Genomic DNA, 17348 nt, shown 5'->3' with positions numbered 1-17348 from the left:
GTATGAGTGGATAAAACACAGCAGAGCTGATGGAGTTTTTAAACACCTCACTGTCACTGCTGGACTGAGAATAGTTTACCAACCAAAAATATCCAGCCAACAGCGCCCCGTAGGCAGCGTCCTGTGACCACTGATGAGGGTCTAGAAGATGACCAACTCAAACAGCAGCAATAGATGAGCGATAGTCTTTGACTTTACAGCTACGAGGTGGATCAACTAGGTAGGAGTGTCTAATAGAGTGGACAGTGAGTGGACACGGTATTTAAAAACTCCAGCAGCGCTGCTGTGTCTGATCCACTCATACCAGCACAACATACACTAACACACCACCACCATGTCAGTGTCACTGCAGTGCTGAGAATGATCCACCACTCAAATAATACCTGCTCTGTGGTGGTTCTGACCATTGAAGTGCTTCTATATGGTAAGTGGAGCTGATCAAATTGACAGTAAGTGTAGAAACAAGAAGGTGGTTTTAATGTTATGGCTGATTAGTGTATGTACGAACACACTATGCTTCCTGTATTCCTCTTCCACTCATGCTGGTTCCTCAACCAGACAGTAGGTGTAGATGTTGTAGCAGTGAGAAAACTGACTCCCTATCCAGCCTTCCCTCTCTCAGATACCCTCCCTCAGCGCCCAGTCCCACCAGTACTCTTAAATTAAACTTAGACTCACAATTATAAACACCAGCCTGAAGGAAGTGAGGTTCACATTAAGGACTTTTTAATTTGCATGTTGTTGGTGGTGTTTCCGTTTTTTTAGCTATAACCGAGCACGTCTGGCACATCAGAGCTGTGGTCATTTTACACCAGTTGTGGTCCACAGGAGGAACACTGTGAGGTTAAAATAGGTCCGTCCAAACAAAGCTCTCGCAAAAAAAAAAAAAAAAAAAACAGCAGCAGGAACGGTGATAAAGGAGGCAGACAGTGGTTTTACATACGAACATCACAGCATCAGACATCTCTGCTCCTTCAACATTTTTTATTTAATAAAACAGGAAGTTTTAATTTCACGCTGCTTCCTGTGCACTGGAGCGGCTGGAGTGGCTGTGCTCGACACACGACTGAGCAGGGAGGAAGGCCGTACCCACGCTCGGACTGATCAAGATGAAAGCAAGGAGGTGAACGTGAAATAGAGAGAGATGTAAAAAGAATAAAGAGAGACGTCTTCTCACCGTCTTTCTCAGGCTGAATCTTTATGTTGTTGTATTTCCAGTTGACTGTGGGTGGTGGAGAGCTGACGATGTCACACACGATGTCGGCATCATCGCCCTCGTTGAACTCCTGAGGTGACGGGGCATTCACGAAGGTCAGCTTTTCTGTACGAAAGAGTCAACAATACTTACATAAGCATAGAGACTGTATATAAACATCATATGGTTCTGCAAGAGCAAATGGAAATGCTTTCTAAAGTGTCTTTATACTTAATATTTACACCAAGATTATCCTTTACATGCTATTTATATTGTTCTTTTTGCACTTTGTATTTACTGACTGTAGTCCATTTGTGTTTTTTAGCCTGCTATAACCTTGTTCTTTAATAGTCAGGAGCTCACAGGACCACCACAGAGCAGGTATTATTTAGGTGGTGGATCATTCTCAGCACTGCAGTGACACTGACATGGTGGTGGTGTGTTAGTGTGTGTTGTGCTGGTATGAGTGGATCAGACACAGCAGCGCTGCTGGAGTTTTTAAATACCGCGTTCACTCACTGTCCACTTTATTGGACACTCCTACCTAGTTGGTCCACCTTGTAGATGTAAAGTCAGAGACGATCGCTTATCTATTGTTGCTGTTTGAGTTGGTCATCTTCTAGACCTTCATCAGTGGTCACAGGACGCTGCCCACGGGGCGCTGATGGCTGGATATTTTTGATATAATGGAGCGTGAGTGTAGAAAAAAGGAGGTGGTTTTAATGTTATGGCTGATCTGTATATACAGTATATACTGTATATATGATTGGATATAATAGGAGGATGTACTAAAGGATCAGGCACAGATGAGTTATGTCTCACCGCTTTGTGCCTACATAAATCTTTACCATCTATCGTACATGATATGGTAGAAATTAAATCAGAGTCTGTATAAGGCTAGGCCTAAACACACTCTTAAATGTGTGTGACAGAAGGCATGACATGAGAGAACGTCATCTTTAATGTAATTTAAAACTGCAGATTAGCAACAGTTACTTACGGTAGATGTTTATGTTGACCGTGGCTTGGGCCTCCTTGTCCTTATATCTGGCAACGCACTTGTAGATGCCAGCGTTGTCCACGGTGGCACTGTAGATGATAAGCGTGGACTCGGAGTTGTCGTTATTGCTCACAGTGACGTCCTGTCTGTTTTCCTGCACCTTATCTCCATTAGGGGTGAACCATTCTATACCCGTAACATCACCAATCACTGACAGACAGAAAGGAGAAAATCAACAGAGCTGATTAAAGAAGCTGATTAAAGAAAAACAGTTGGTTTTCTGGCTTTTACTTTTATTCAATATGAATTCAAGTCTACAAATTCTTGACAGGATTGGGAAAGATTTTGGAAAGGCCAAACCAGAAGGCAAGGTGAGTTTATTTCTATAGCACCTTTCATACACAGTAGCAATTCAAAGTGCTTTACACAAGAAAAAATAATTAAAAGCATTAAAACATTCCTGAGATCTAGAACCTCAGAGAGGCTTTTTGCAAGAGAAAACAAGTGATAAAGTGCTTTAAAAAAATGAGAACATAAAAAACTAAAAGAAAATATAGTAAAATAGCTTATAAAAGTAAGTGCAATAAGAGTTCGTGAAACATACAAATAAAGATTCTAAAACATCAAGGCTAAAGTGCAGTACTAATAGAGCGCAAAATTTAGAGCTCAATCATTGTCACAAGAAAAGAGAAACGTTTTTAACCTGGATTTAAACATTTCTACATTTGAGGCACATCAAATATCTCCTGTCAGTCTGTTCCAGTTATATGCAGCGTAACACCATGTTTAGTTTGGACTCTGGGCTCTGGGCTCAACTAGCTGACCTGAGTCCATGGATCTAAGAGATCTACTGTGTTTATATTCTCTAAACATATCCGAGATTTATCCTGGGCCGAATCCGTTCAGTGATTTATAGACTAATAGCAGCACTTTAAACTGTATTCTGTAACTAACCAGAAGCCAGTGGAGAGATTTTAGAACTGGAGTGATGTGCTCTGTTCTCTTCGTCTTGGTTAAAACTCTAGCAGCAGCCGCTCAGGTGGCGCAGCGGTAAAAAGAAACGCGCTGCAACCAGGGCTGGATTCTGAGAGCGTGGTATCGAATCCAGCCTTGCTTTACCGGTTCGAAGCTGAGTGGCTATATGAGCAACGATTGGCCGGTTGCTCATGTGGGGGGTGGGACAAAGAACCGGATGTGGGTCTCTCTCTGTCAGAATGCGATTGCGTTCTCTGCCGGCTAATTGGAGGCGCTTACACAGAGATGGGAGAGGGTGCCCTTAGGGTGTGTCTCTCCGCATGCAACGCTAGGTGGCGTCAAAACTCGTCAATGTGTGGGTGGCAAAGATGCATCTGGCTGCTGCTCGTGTTTCGGAGGGGATACGGGTTAGCTTCAATCACCTCCGTCAGGGCAGGGTTCGGCATAGACAGAGAGGAAGCACGATGCTAATTGAACAATTGGATGCGCTAAAAAGGGGAGAAAAAGGGGTAAAAAAAAAAAAAAAAAAAAAAAAAAAAAAAAAAACTCTAGCAGCAGCGTTCTGAATGAGCTGTAACTGTTTAATGTAGTAAAGTTAAGAGACCATTACAATAGTCCACCCTACTGGAGATAAAAGCATGGATGAGCTTCATCAGATCTTGTTGAAACTCAATTTCAGCCTGGTTTGTCTTGCTGGAATAATTACGTCCAAAATGCAAGATCTTTGGCCACAAAAATAAACTATATATATTTTTTGCCCATGTGACCACATCAATATGAGATCTGCCCATTTGGAGCACAAATTTCTTTATTGCTTGGGTGCTATTAAATATAAAGTTTTCCTGCCAACAGTGTCAAACCTTCCATGGAACATGTTGTTAAATGATTTACTTTTTAATATTAATACAGAGCTCTGTACTGACTTTGTAATTGTTTTGCTTGTGGTTTACCCTAGTAAAAATGCAACATTTACCTAAAGGTGTGAATTCGTAAATTCTTAGTTACTTTTTATACCCAAACGTTAGATCACGCTGCTAAGAGATGGGATCCTCGCTAACAAACGGGTGACATTAAAGTGCCGACACACTGGTCACTTTCATCTGACCCACATCCCACTTTTTATATGATAAATGTAATAAAGTCGTCAGAACCTGGTTGGCGTTTTAGCTAAATTTCAGCTCTGGTGAGACCATAATTTAAGCACATCATGGTGCACTGCTTACCGCCAGGCCAATTCTGGCCAAAAACATAATTGCATTAGATATGGTTGGTTGCACTCGGGCGAGCAAATTCCAACAGGCCAAATGATGGCATTTCCAGCTGGGTGCACAATTCACTTTGGTCCGGTGCCAAAGCTGGGCATTATGTGCCTAAAATTAACCATGTTTGGACTGGATCTGTTGATTGACTGAGATGTTGATAGAATTATGTACAAATGTAAGATTGCAGTACATAGTGGCTATAGAGTCTCTCCATAAGACCATTTTTATAGCTGTGGAGGACACATGGACAGAGACTGGCCTTAAGTTGACATTACCCTTGGCTTCTATGCCATGGTTTCTCTTTGTGATCTTCGCAGTATGCAGTAGCTTAACCTAAATAATTTGTATACAATTTGTCTTGATGTTAAAAAAGTTAGCAGGAAAACCCAAACTGGATTTATCAGCTCCAAAATTGGCAACGTAAATACTGACTGAAATTGATTGTTGATCAGATTTTTTCATGAATACCCAGATATAAGAAGTGCTTTGTAGCTTTTATGTATCGCTACAATTCATCTTTCATGGTCATTTCAGTCCATGGTTCACAAATTGTAATAAAATTTTGATCTGCTTGGAATAGACGTGTGTGTCCCCCGTCTTTCTGATCCCCTGGCGCCAGAACATGACCATGATGGACCAAACACTTAGAAGTGAGTAATCAGCTGTAAAACTAAACTGCCTTTTAAAAAATCTAACATACAGTCAAGCCGGAAAGTCTGCAGCGTTATGGAACCCATCAGAAGATCAACCATCCAGGCAGCACTCACGAATCACGCCTCACACAAATCCCGCCTTTATGGTAGAGTGGCCAGACGGAAGCCACTCCTTAGGGGCAAGCCGTAGCTGGTTCAAGCCGTCGCTGGTTCAAGCCCCACCACTGCCAGGTTGCTGCTGTTGGGCCCTTGAGCAAGGCTCTTAACCCTCAATTGCTCAGACTGTATACTGTAATTGTAAATGGCAGTGGTAGCTCAGCGGTTAAGGTACTGGACTAGTAACCAGGTGGTTGCTGGTTCAAACCCCACTACCGCCAACTTGCCACTGTTGGACCCCTGAGCAAGGCTCTTAACCCTCAATTGCTCAGACTGTATACTGTAATTGTAAATGTTAGTCGCTTTGGGTAAAGGCGTCTGCTAAATGCCGAAAATGTAATGTAAATGTAAATGTAATGACATGACAGCCCGTCTGTAGTTTGCCAAAAGGCACCTAGAGGACTCTCAAACCTGAAGCTGTAATTGCTGCCAAAAGTGCATCAACCATGTAGTAGGCTAAGGGTGTGTACAGATATTTAACCCCGGCGATTATTGGCGGAGGTTTGAGGCAAAAAAGAACTCAGTCTATTATTGTAATAAAACATGGATAAGGTGAAAGGGGTGTGCAGACTTTCCGACTTAACTGCATATTATTCTGAAAGCAATATAATGGCACAGCTGATAAAGTGGGTGCCATTTTTCCAGTACAAGCTACATGGCACGTCTATGATTTATTTAATAAAAAAATGCCAGCCTACCGTTACAAGAAAAGAACTTGGATTCTCCAACGCTGATTTCTCCATAGGCTGGTGTGATCTCCACCTGCAGTGAGGCTGGACAGAAAAAGAGAGAAATCCAGATCAGCCAAACAAATAGAAACCAAAAAAGTAATTAGCCTTGCTAGCTCATGCTACACCGATAACACCAAAGAACATTTATTTTAATTAACCACAGACAGTTTGTCCAGGATCGCAAACAAACCCTGGCAGAAATACGTCCACTGCTCGGTCCAGGTGACCGGGCGTGCTGACTGATTAAACATCTTCCTCGGAGAAAGGAACCAGTGGGAGGACAAGGCCTTCCAAATATTTTAGGACTGAATATAACAAGGGGATTGTTTTAACTTTGCTTCCTTGCTGGTTTTACTTGCTTCTCTTTGTGTCGCTTTAGTTTATTTTATTGAAGACTTAAAAATCATTAGGAAATAAACTTAAATGTGACTTAATTTACTTCACCCTGGATGAAAGCATCAGCTAAATGCTGTAAAGGTAAATGTAAACTAAAGGTTAATAATAAAGGTTAATTATAAATACATGCATATTTTAATTTAAAGTGAAGAGAAACAAGTATTTAACCAAGCAATTAACTTGTTTTTATTTAATAAAGTTTCAGTTCATATATCCACTCTAAATGTTCATACATAATGTCTTATATTCATAATGACTTAAATCCCATTATGTCTTTAATAAGTACTTTGGAACTGTGAGTCCACTACAGAGACCCTCGTAAGTTAAAACTTATTTTATATTTTGAGATATCTAACTGTATTTGTGTGGGTTTCCTCCGGGAGCTCCGGTTTCCTCCCACAGTCCAAAAACATGCAGTCAGGTTAATTGGAGACACTGAACTGCCCTATAGGTGAATGTGTGTGTGTGCCCTGCAATGGACTGGCCCCCCATCCAGGGTGTTACTGTGTGCCTTGCGCCCATTGAAAAGCTGGGATAGGCTCCAGCACCCCCCCACGACCCTAATTGGATAAGCGGTTAAGAAAGTGAGTGAGTGAGTAATTGTATTTGCTAACAGCGACTTTGCAGTAAAGTTCTAATATCAGTAATTTGTAGAATCAGATTTTTTCTCATGAATTCAGTCTATTTAAGTAATTTATACAAAATGTAGTTGATAAATATAAGTAAGTAAATAGCTGAAAAACCGTATGTATGTAAATTTAAATTAAACATTTGCATTTAAATGAATTAAATAAGAAAAACTACATAGATACTATTTTCCCTAACTGTCCATAACCATTTATTTTGCAGCCCATTCGTCAAATTGGTGCCCCCAATTGGAGCCTAGCTGCCAGTTTAAAAACCGCTGCTTTAGGTCATTTAAAATGCAAAAAATAAATAAATCAACGACATTTTTCTTTCTTCACTTTTGGCCGCTGCTGTATAAAGAGGCCGCCACAGCGGACCTGGTCCTGGAACAGTTTTTATGTTGGACGCTAATGCAGCCCTCCTATTTCTATCCTGGCTTGGGACCTCCCAGTGACTTGGCTGTACCCGCCACCTCTGCGGACATTAGCCAATCATGTCCATGCAGATGCCTGACCGGCTAATAACAATGCCAAGACCACACTATTGATAATAATAATAATTATAATTCTAATAACAATAATTATAATAATGAAAATAATAACAATGATAATAATAATAATAATAATGAATACAAAAATATTAATAATAATAATAATAATATTGATACTAATAATAATAATAATAATATTGATATAATAATAATAGTAATAAGAATATTGATAATGATAATAATAATAAAATAATAATAGTAATACTACTACTACTACTACTACTACTACTGCTGCTACTACTACTACTAATAATAATAATAATAATAATAATAGTAATAAGAATATTGATAATGATAATAATAATAAAAATAAAATACTACTACTACTACTACTACTACTACTACTACTACTACTACTACTAATAATAATAATAAACATCTCTGTTTAGAAAGTAGGAAATTTGATAACAATGTGTTTGTAACTAAAGTGGCAAGTAAGTCTGTAACCAGCAGTTATAGCCTAGTGGTTAAGGTACTGGACTAGCAGTCAGAAGGTTGCTGGTTCAAACCCCACCACTGCTGGGTTGCTGCTGTTGGGCCCTTGAGCAAGGCTCTCAGAATTGCTCAGACTATATACAGTACTGTCAGTCGCTTTGGATAAAGGTGTCTAAATGCCCTAAATGCCAGAAATGTAAAGCCCAAGAGCATTGCTGGCAGCCCTAACTGGGAAAACTGACTGGCAGGTTCTTCCACTACATATGACAATCAGGACAGCGTCTAAAGAAGCGTAAATTGCAAAAATGTGCACGTTTATTTTCTTCAGTTTAATCAATATGACGGAAATTCCTTCAGGTTTCTCAAGCAGTTAGAAAATGTAATAACATAAATCCAAGCATTTTAACGTTTTGAGATGAAACTCATACATTTATTTTCTCTCTATCACAGACATGACGGCAGCTTTGCTAGGCTTCACTTTGCAGTCTTTGTTAAAGAGGAAGAGGAACGAGCTGATCGGAGAATCTAAACACCTGATGGACTCGCCACTGAACTGTGTTCAAAACTAAGCAGCACTCAGGAACGCCGAATGTGTCCTTCAGCACTTTGTAGTAAAATGCAGTCCATTTAGTCTTGTCTTGAGAGAATAAAAGCTGAAGGTAGATGTTCCATTACAGTGCCGTCCATAAACAGCTAAAAGCTTTCAAATTATTTGATATGAAGTAAGACCATCAGCTTCAGATGTTTTACCTAACAAAACAGCACCATGTCTAAAATGCTTCAGTTAAATACGGCAGAACATCCTGTAGGGAACTAAATTATTGTTTAATTGTTATTATAAGACCCGAGTGAAATTTAGCTTTGAGCCTCAACATATAGTCCTCGTACATGATGTGAATTTATATCTATGAAGGCTAAGATGATGCTCATAATGTTCTTGTTCTAGTTACTCTGAACTGTAATGACATCCCTGAGGTGCACTCGTCGTCCCTGAACACTTCATATGGACTTTAATGGTAAATAAAATGACAATTAATCAAACTAGTAAGTCGTACCAGCTTGTACATAATGTACAAGAAGAAGAGGAAGAATGCCTTTATTTGTCATACACCGACTAGGCATAACATTATGACCACCTTGGGCTGCTGCCAAAACAGCCCTGACCTATCTAGGCATGGACTCCTCTAGACCCCTGAAGGTGTGCTGTGGTGTATGGAACCAAGATGTCAGCAGCAGATCCTTTAACTCCTGTAAGTTGCGAGGTGGAGCCTCCATGGATCGGATTTGTTTGTCCAGCACGTCCCACAGATGCTCGATTGGATTAAGATCTGGGGAATTTGGAGGCCAAGTCAACACCTCAAACTCGTTGTTGTGCTCCTCAAACCATTCCTGAAGCATTTTTGCTTTGTGGCAGTGCAACAACGCCTAGGTAGGTGGTACGTGTCAAAGTAACATCCACATAGATGGCAGGACCCAAGGTTTCTCAGCAGAACACCCTTCGCTCACCACGTGCCATCAACTCATTAATGACTATAACTGACCTGTTGTTTATATCCCACACCACACTGCCACACTGCACTTTACATACACCGATCAGGCATAACATTATGACCACTCTTAATATTGTGTTGGTCCCCCTTTTGCTGCCCCATACACAACAAACTGCGCTGCACTGTGTACTCTGACACCTTTCTATCAGAACCAGCATTAACTTCTTCAGCAATTTGAGCTACAGTAGCTCGTCTGTTGGATCGGACCACACGGACCAGCCTTCGCTCCCCACGTGCATCAATGAGCCTTGGCTGCCCACGACCCTGTCGCCGGTTTACCACTGTTCCTTTCTTGGACCACTTTTAATAGATACTGACCACTGCAGACCGGGAACACCCCACAAGAGCTGCAGTTTTGGAGATGCTCTGACCCAGTCGTCAAATTACTACGCTTGCTCATTTTTCCTGCTTCTACCACAACAATTTTGAGGATGAAATGTTCACTTGCTGCCTAATATATCCCCCCCACTAACAGGTACCGTGATGAAGAGATAACCAGTGTTATTCACTTCACCTTTCAGTGTACATAGTGTTATGCCTAGTCGGTGTATAATTTGTACTTTGTTTGCTTAGCGTTGTGTATACTGTATGGTCTGTATATTACAGAGAGCTACCAACAGCCGGAAACAAACTCCTTGTACGTGCAAACATACTTGGAGAATAAAGCTAATCAGATTCTGATCACACATCGTAGTTTGATTTATTGGTGTGACGATAACTCCAAATGTGTCAAACTATGATGTGTGATGGCACTGCTGCTGGGATCTGGGGATCCAAGGGGAAAAATCTGATACTACAAAATACTGATATTAAAACGTTAATGCAAAGCTGTCGTTAGTAAATACAGCTCAGAGAAGTCGAAATTAAAACAAATGTTTGCTAAGGATTACCAGTGTCTCTGGACTGAACTCACAATGCCAAAGCCATACTAGGATTTAAGTCTGAGAACCTTCACCACGTTCTTTAAAGACCTTAAAGTCTTAAAGCTGATGTCTTGCTAAAAAGTCCATTGATTCATTCTTTTCTTCCAGGATGTGTAATGCTCCTTATCATGATGCCCCCACCTTCATACTTCACTGTAGTTTTGTGTTTTTGGTGTTCTTGGGATATTAGGTGCAACTCGTCTTGTTTCAAACAGGCTAGCTTTGTACCAAATTATAACTTTATGCTTTTTTGTAGCAAAGGTTTAGTGTGGGGTGTAAAATCAGACATGATTGAGCTGGAGTTCATCCCATTTTTACTGTTCCTGTTGCTTTTAGATCATCCTGCGACTATTTTTTATTGACTGTGAAAGTTAAGAGTCAATAAAAGGGCAGTTGTGGCGCCCAGGTGGCGCAGCGGGATATTCCGCTAGCACACCAGCACCGAGTTTCTGAACTCCTTGGTTCGAAACTCGGTGTTGCCACCGGTTGGCTGGCCGTAACTGGCAGTGCCTGCAGCAGATACTAATTGGCCACCGTATCTGCAGGGTGGGGGCCGGACTGTGTGTGGGTGTGTGGGTCTTCATACGCTGTGTGGGGACCCTGATTGGCGGAAGTGCAGAATGCAGGGGCGAGAAGAGGAGGGCTGTGCACGTGTCGGAAGAGGCGTGTGCAGCGACGTGCTCTCCTTGGATGCAGTTAGGTATCCCTCAGCAGCGGAAGACAAAATTTAGTGCGCTAAATCGAAAGGAAAAGTGGGAGAAAATGCATTAAAAAAAGGGCAGTTGTAGCCTAGCGGGCAAGGTACTGGACTAGAAATCAAAAGGTCACTGGTTCAAGCCCCACCACTGCCAGGTTGTCACTGTTGGGCCCTTAACTCTCAATTGCTTAGACAGTATACTGTCACAGTACTGTAAGTCACTTTGGATAAAAGAGTCTCCTAAATGCCAAAAATGTAAATGTAAAAATGTAATAACTTAAGCAAAGAATGTTTATGTAGCAGTGGTGGCTCAGTGGTTAAAGTACTGGACTAGTAATCAGAAGGTTGCCGGTTCAAGCCCCACCATCAACAAGTTGGAGCAAGGCCCTCAACCCTCAATTGCTGTGACTGTATTCAGTCATAACTGTAAGTCGCTTTGGATAAAGGCGTCTATTAATGCCACAAATGTAAATGTTAAGGACCATAACTGTGAATCAGGCCTTCAATTCAATTCAAAGAGCTTTATTTGCATGACATCTAAAATGCATTTATAACCAAACAGGCACAAATTAAAGCAGTTACACTCCAAAATCTTGTGAAAAGCCTTCCCAAAAAAGTAGAGGCGGTCGTATTTACAAAGACGTGGCAAACTCCATATCAGTTTACACGGATGTGGCTGTTCAAATAGCAAAAGTAAAAATGTCGAAATCTGTTTGGCTATACGGTGCACATGTATGCTGCTTATCAGGACCGTTTCACAGAGCTGCACACGCCTTCCTGACTGTCAGTGTCAAAGTCAAATCTTTGTAGGCCGGATTAAAGCGATTTGCCCACAGAACGCCAACAGTAACCCAACCCTCCTCCTCTCCCCCCCAAACCTCAGTCGGTTTATTATTTTTTTACCAGCTTTTACGTGGGAATAAAGGTACTTTGAAATGGCACGTCAGACAGGCATTGAAGGGAAGATGAAAGCGCGCGAGCAATGTCATATTTTTTTCTTCACAGATTCAGAACTAATAAACACACCGAGGTTCAGAGACATGCAGGAAATGTCAGAGATTATACCACAAAAACTTATGAATAAATAATCATTTAAAAATGATCCAAAAGCAGCAGTGCATTCTGAGAGTTATATTATATATGAGTATCCTGCTGTGTGTCTGTGTTTCAATCATTACTAAAACTTGTACACAAAATACAAACTTAACCAACAAACTAATTGTCCGTTGTTTAAAAGTTGATTTTCTTTAACACTGGTACCTTTTTTCACCCATTTAATGGTTTCCAGTTTTCACTTGCAGCTCCTCCGCCACTTGCACCATCCCTACTCTGACCGAGAAGCGCCGTAGGCTAGTATACGCCCCCTCAGTGCTTTTTTTTAACCCTGCACGCTTTGCTTTCTACCAATCATCAACCACTCGTGCAGGCGCCTCGACAAGTCAGGAGGGATCATAACTGCAAGAGCAATGAAGAACCCTGTCGACCTCCCTCCTTCAGGCATGGCCAATTGTGCCTGTAAGATGTACTACGCCAATTTAACAGCACATCTGAGATTTTAAACCAGAACGCTCTGCCACCACAGTGCCTGTTTAGACAAGTTTCTTTTTTTCACTATTAATATTTTAACTTTAACTTATACAACTTATTTCAATTTACAAATAAAATACATCATTTTTAGACAGTGTTTAATATGGATCAGTGTTATAAAATTGTGTGCCTAATTTTAGGGCTAAGACTTCCTCAATCCAATGTAAAGGACTCAAAAAAAAAAAAAGAACTAGGGATGCATTGACGTCCACGAGACAGTTAATAACTAATTCAAAAATTCCACGATTCAAATCGATTTGACATGTAAAATGAATCAATATTCACTTTAAACAGCAGAGGGCACTGGCACTATTCACCTCGCCTGGTTGACGCCACTGGCGCTATACGACTGGTTGCCGAATTCGGGGGTTTTCAGCCAAATTGGGCTTAATTCAAAATTGTCTTGCACAGTTTGTACCTACCTCAGAAATAAAGAGCATTCATTATTTATATAAATAAAAGATAATCACAAATACAGTATTTTATTTATTTTTAAGATAAATAATAAAAGGAAACTTTGTCATAATTTGTCTTCAATTTCAGTTAAAAAAATTGGGAAAAAATCGTATTGTGAACCCAGTATCGTGAATCGCATCGCATTGCATCGTGGGTAGAGTGTATTATTACAACCTTAATCTGATCTGATCTGAAAAGCAAAAATGAATGAAGATTACCTGATTAATACCATCTTTAGTGTTAAACACTAAAATGGCAGCATCATTCTATAGGGTTCTTGGAGGCAGGGGCATGGAGACTGGTGAGACTTTAAGACGATATGTCATGAAGAATCGTATAAACCACCTAAACGGCTATTGTAATCTAGCGGTTGGGGTAACGGGTTGCCACTGTTGGGCCCTTAAATATATGTATTTAAGAAGGCATTTTAACCAGGGATGTAACGATACACTCTATGTGATTCACGATACTGGGTTCACGATACTATTTTTTCCCGATTTTTTAAACTGAAATTGAAGACAAATTATGTTTCCTTTTATTATTTCTCTTTAAAAAAAATAAATAAATAAAATACTGTATTTCTGCTTATCTTTTATTAATATAAATAATGAATGTTCTTTTATTTCTGAGGTAGGTACAAACAATTTTGAATTAAGCCCAATTTGGCTGAAAAACCCTGAATCTGGAAACCAGGCGTACAGCACCAGAGACGTCAACCAGGCGAGGTGAATAGTGCCAGTGCCCTCTGCTGTTTAAATTGAATATCGGTTCATTATACATGTCAAATCGATATGAATCGTGGAATTTTTGAATCAGTTATTAACTGTCTTGTGGTGCATCATTACATCCCAAATTTTAACTTTAACTTTTAACTTTAAGGTTTTTAACTTTCGCATTCTGAGTGATTAAATGTAGATTGACATGGCAGTGACATTCACTCAAAATTAAATCCACCTCACAATAAAGCCAGGCCACAAAAGAGCCAGAAAGTCTGAATACTTCCTGAATCCGCCGTATTTCTCTCGCGCTATCCGAGAAAGGAACGAACGTGAATCATTATCAGTCATTAAGCCGCTTTCGCTCTCGGCGTGCGCCCGTACACGTTTACACCAATCTCTGATTACCTACACAGCAGAGTTAATTGCTGTTATTCCAACTTTTATAGACATCACAGAGCGAGGACGTGTGCCTAATTTAAGCTTGGTGGTAAATGAGTCAGTACAGTGGAACACCGTGTAAAACAGCTGTTTCATTTTAATGAGACGCGGACATGTGGCTAGCCGTTGACGGTGAGCGACGGATCTGAAGTATTAAATCGGTTGAGCTCACTAAAATCTGTATTATTGCTACAGTTGACGTAAAAAGTTTACACACAGCTATACACTCATGAGCCAATATAGGGTCGCCAGCCTAATAGGGACAGTAGTAGCCTAATGGGTAGAACCTTGAGCTGTCAATCGGAACATTGGCGGTTCAAATCCAGGCTCTGCTATGCAGCCACTGTTGGGCCCTTGAGCAAGGCCCTTAACCCTATCTGATCCATACTGTGAAATTTGCTGGCTATCCAAAGCCTTGCTCAGGGGCTCAACCTGGCAGTGGTGGGGCTTGAACCAGCGACCTTTCCGTTACTAGTCCAATACCTTAACCGCTAGGCTACAACTGCCCAATGACAATGACATGTTCAAATATGCAGTTGTCCCAAGCTTCATTTCTCTGCAACTACACCATTTCATACTTTTTTCTGTCCGATGTCGATGCGCTGGTGCTTCATGCTCACCACATTCTATACGCTTGATTAGAGTAATACATTGGCACAGAAGGAGACCAGCCAAATGGACAGACTGGCTAGTACAGATTGGGCAGGGTAGGGAAAAAAGACGTTTAATGAGTGCCCTCGTTCCCATGCCCTCACACACATACACACACACACACACACACACACACATTACTGGCCAGTCCGTCTATTTCTGTGCCAATGTATTTCTTTAATCAAGCGTATAGAATGTGGTGAGCATGAAGCACCAGCGCATTGTCATTGGGCAGAAAAAGGTATGAAATGATAACAATGGAGTCGCGATGGCCTTCTCGGTATGCACTATTTCCCACAAAAGCACCCTCATTGTTATGTCTGTGCTCCAGCATGAGTCACATAAAAACGTAGAAAAAAAAGGTAATAAAATGAAGTATAGACAATGTTTCGGAACATAAACTCACAGGGTTATAATGCATTAAGCAGACAATGGGGTGGTACGTTGGCAGAGCAGCATTCCTTCGCGTGATGAGGTGAGGAGACGACGGATGAACAGAATACAACTTTCACACACTTTCTCAGCTTATAATTACACACACACACAGCTCCAGCAGCGGACCACAATGCACCACTGCCAAAGGTTTTCTTTTGTTTTCTTTTTACCCCATGGATGTATAGCTCTGCCAACAATACCGGAGCACAATACTGCGCTTTGAGCAATAATAACCGGGGCCATAACTCAGCATACTGCATTTGTTATAATGAACTATACAGAACTATAGAGATAGTGGAAGCCTAGTGGGTAGAGCTTTCGGCTATCCATTGGAAGATTGTTAGTTTGAATCCAGGCTCTGTTATGCAGCCACTGTTGGGCCCTTGAGCAAGGTCCTTAACCCTGTCTGCTCCGGGGCGCTGTACAATGGCTAACCCCGCAATATTAAAATGGGACATATATGGTAATATGTATATATACACTAATCAGCCATAACATTAAAACCACCTCCTTGTTTCTACACTCACTGTGCATTGTATCAGCTCCACTTACCATATAAAAGCACTTTGTAGGTCTACAATTACTGACTGTAGTCCATCTGTTTCTCTACACACCTTTTTAGCCGACTTTCACCCTGCTCTTCAATGGACCCCCACAGGACCACCACAGAGCAGGTATTATTTGGGTGGTGGATCATTCTCAGCACTGCAGTGACACTGACATGGTGGTGGTGTGTTAGTGTGTGTTGTACTGGTATGAGTGGATCAGACACAGCAGCGCTGCTGGAGTTTTTAAATACCGGGTCCACTCACTGTCCATTCTATTAGACACTCCTACCTAGTTGGTCCACCTTGTAGCTGTAAAGTCAGAGACGATCGCTCATCTATTGCTGCTGTTTGAGTTGGTCATCTTCTAAATCTTCATCAGTGGTCACAGGACGCTGCCCACGGGGCGCTGTTGGCTGGATATTTTTGGTTGGTGGACTATTCTCAATTGCCTTATCCACTCATACCAGCACAACACACACTAACACACCACCACCATGTTATTGGTATATACATATATATATATATATAAGACACCCAGCAGTGAGCTTTTCTATCCCCTCATCCCTAATCATCCCTAATCATCTCTGACATTACATTGACGCAGAAGACATTCAGATAAAAGCAACCAGTGACAATCTCTCACTGTACAATTACAGCAGGAAGGAATTAACTGCAGGGAATCAGCGCTATATGAGACACAGATAGGAAATAATAAACGTTAAAAAGATTTTTAAAAAATATGAGATTGAAATAAATTAAGCATCGGACTGAAACTAACTGTTGCCGACGCTTCCGTTTGCTTTGAAAAGTTCTTATGCGTCGATGAAGGGGGTTTATTTGCGATAAATGCCAAAATCTACCATGCTAATGAGATTACAGGCGCCGAGAATTTAAAATGGCCACAAATCCACAGAATACACCGAAATAAATGACCATTCAGACATCAAAGCTTTGTTAATACTGAAAATCGCATGTAATCCGAAGTGAACAAAATTTTTTTTCTAAGTGTTGTAATACAGGCTGAGATGCCGTTTTGTTGTCCCGGCATTTGTTCTTACCACCACCTCCTGTGACTGGAAATGTTAAACTCATAAGCTTCTGCTGTCTTAGAACAATTAGCAGAGGTAGAAGAAACTTTTATGGAAGGTTTCAGAAGTCCAGAGATATGTTGACCTTGGCATGGGCACCCACGCACACACAGTTTGTTACACACACATTCATATGCATGTACACCATTTTCCCAACAAGTTTACCATTGTTGTAGAACATTTAACGATAAACAAGTTTGGTGTGGAAAGTCAGCCTTGAGCTGGGTTAGAGTTAGCTGGGAGTATAAGTAAAACGTGGTATAAATAATGCGACAG

General features: G+C 40.9%; 1 protein-coding gene across 4 annotated transcripts in view; it reads right to left on the bottom strand.

Annotated features, from left to right (window-relative positions):
- Nucleotides 1-17348, bottom strand: part of ncam1a (neural cell adhesion molecule 1a) — a 388457-nt gene that overhangs the window by 115865 nt on the left and 255244 nt on the right. For all 4 annotated transcript variants that reach the window (XM_063012025.1, XM_063012022.1, XM_063012023.1 and 1 more), the window contains exons 2-4: nucleotides 5940-6014; nucleotides 2196-2405; nucleotides 1178-1321 (exon numbers count right to left, since the gene is read on the bottom strand). In XM_063012025.1, coding sequence (XP_062868095.1) covers nucleotides 1178-1321; nucleotides 2196-2405; nucleotides 5940-6014 — 429 coding nt within the window. The remainder of the gene's footprint in view (nucleotides 1-1177; nucleotides 1322-2195; nucleotides 2406-5939; nucleotides 6015-17348) is intronic.

The sequence above is a fragment of the Trichomycterus rosablanca genome, chromosome 16 (assembly GCF_030014385.1).
Source record: "Trichomycterus rosablanca isolate fTriRos1 chromosome 16, fTriRos1.hap1, whole genome shotgun sequence".
In the NCBI taxonomy this organism is placed as follows: Eukaryota; Metazoa; Chordata; class Actinopteri; order Siluriformes; family Trichomycteridae; genus Trichomycterus; species Trichomycterus rosablanca.
Note: the sequence above shows the minus strand (reverse complement) of the source record. Positions and strands in the feature narration are given on the sequence as shown.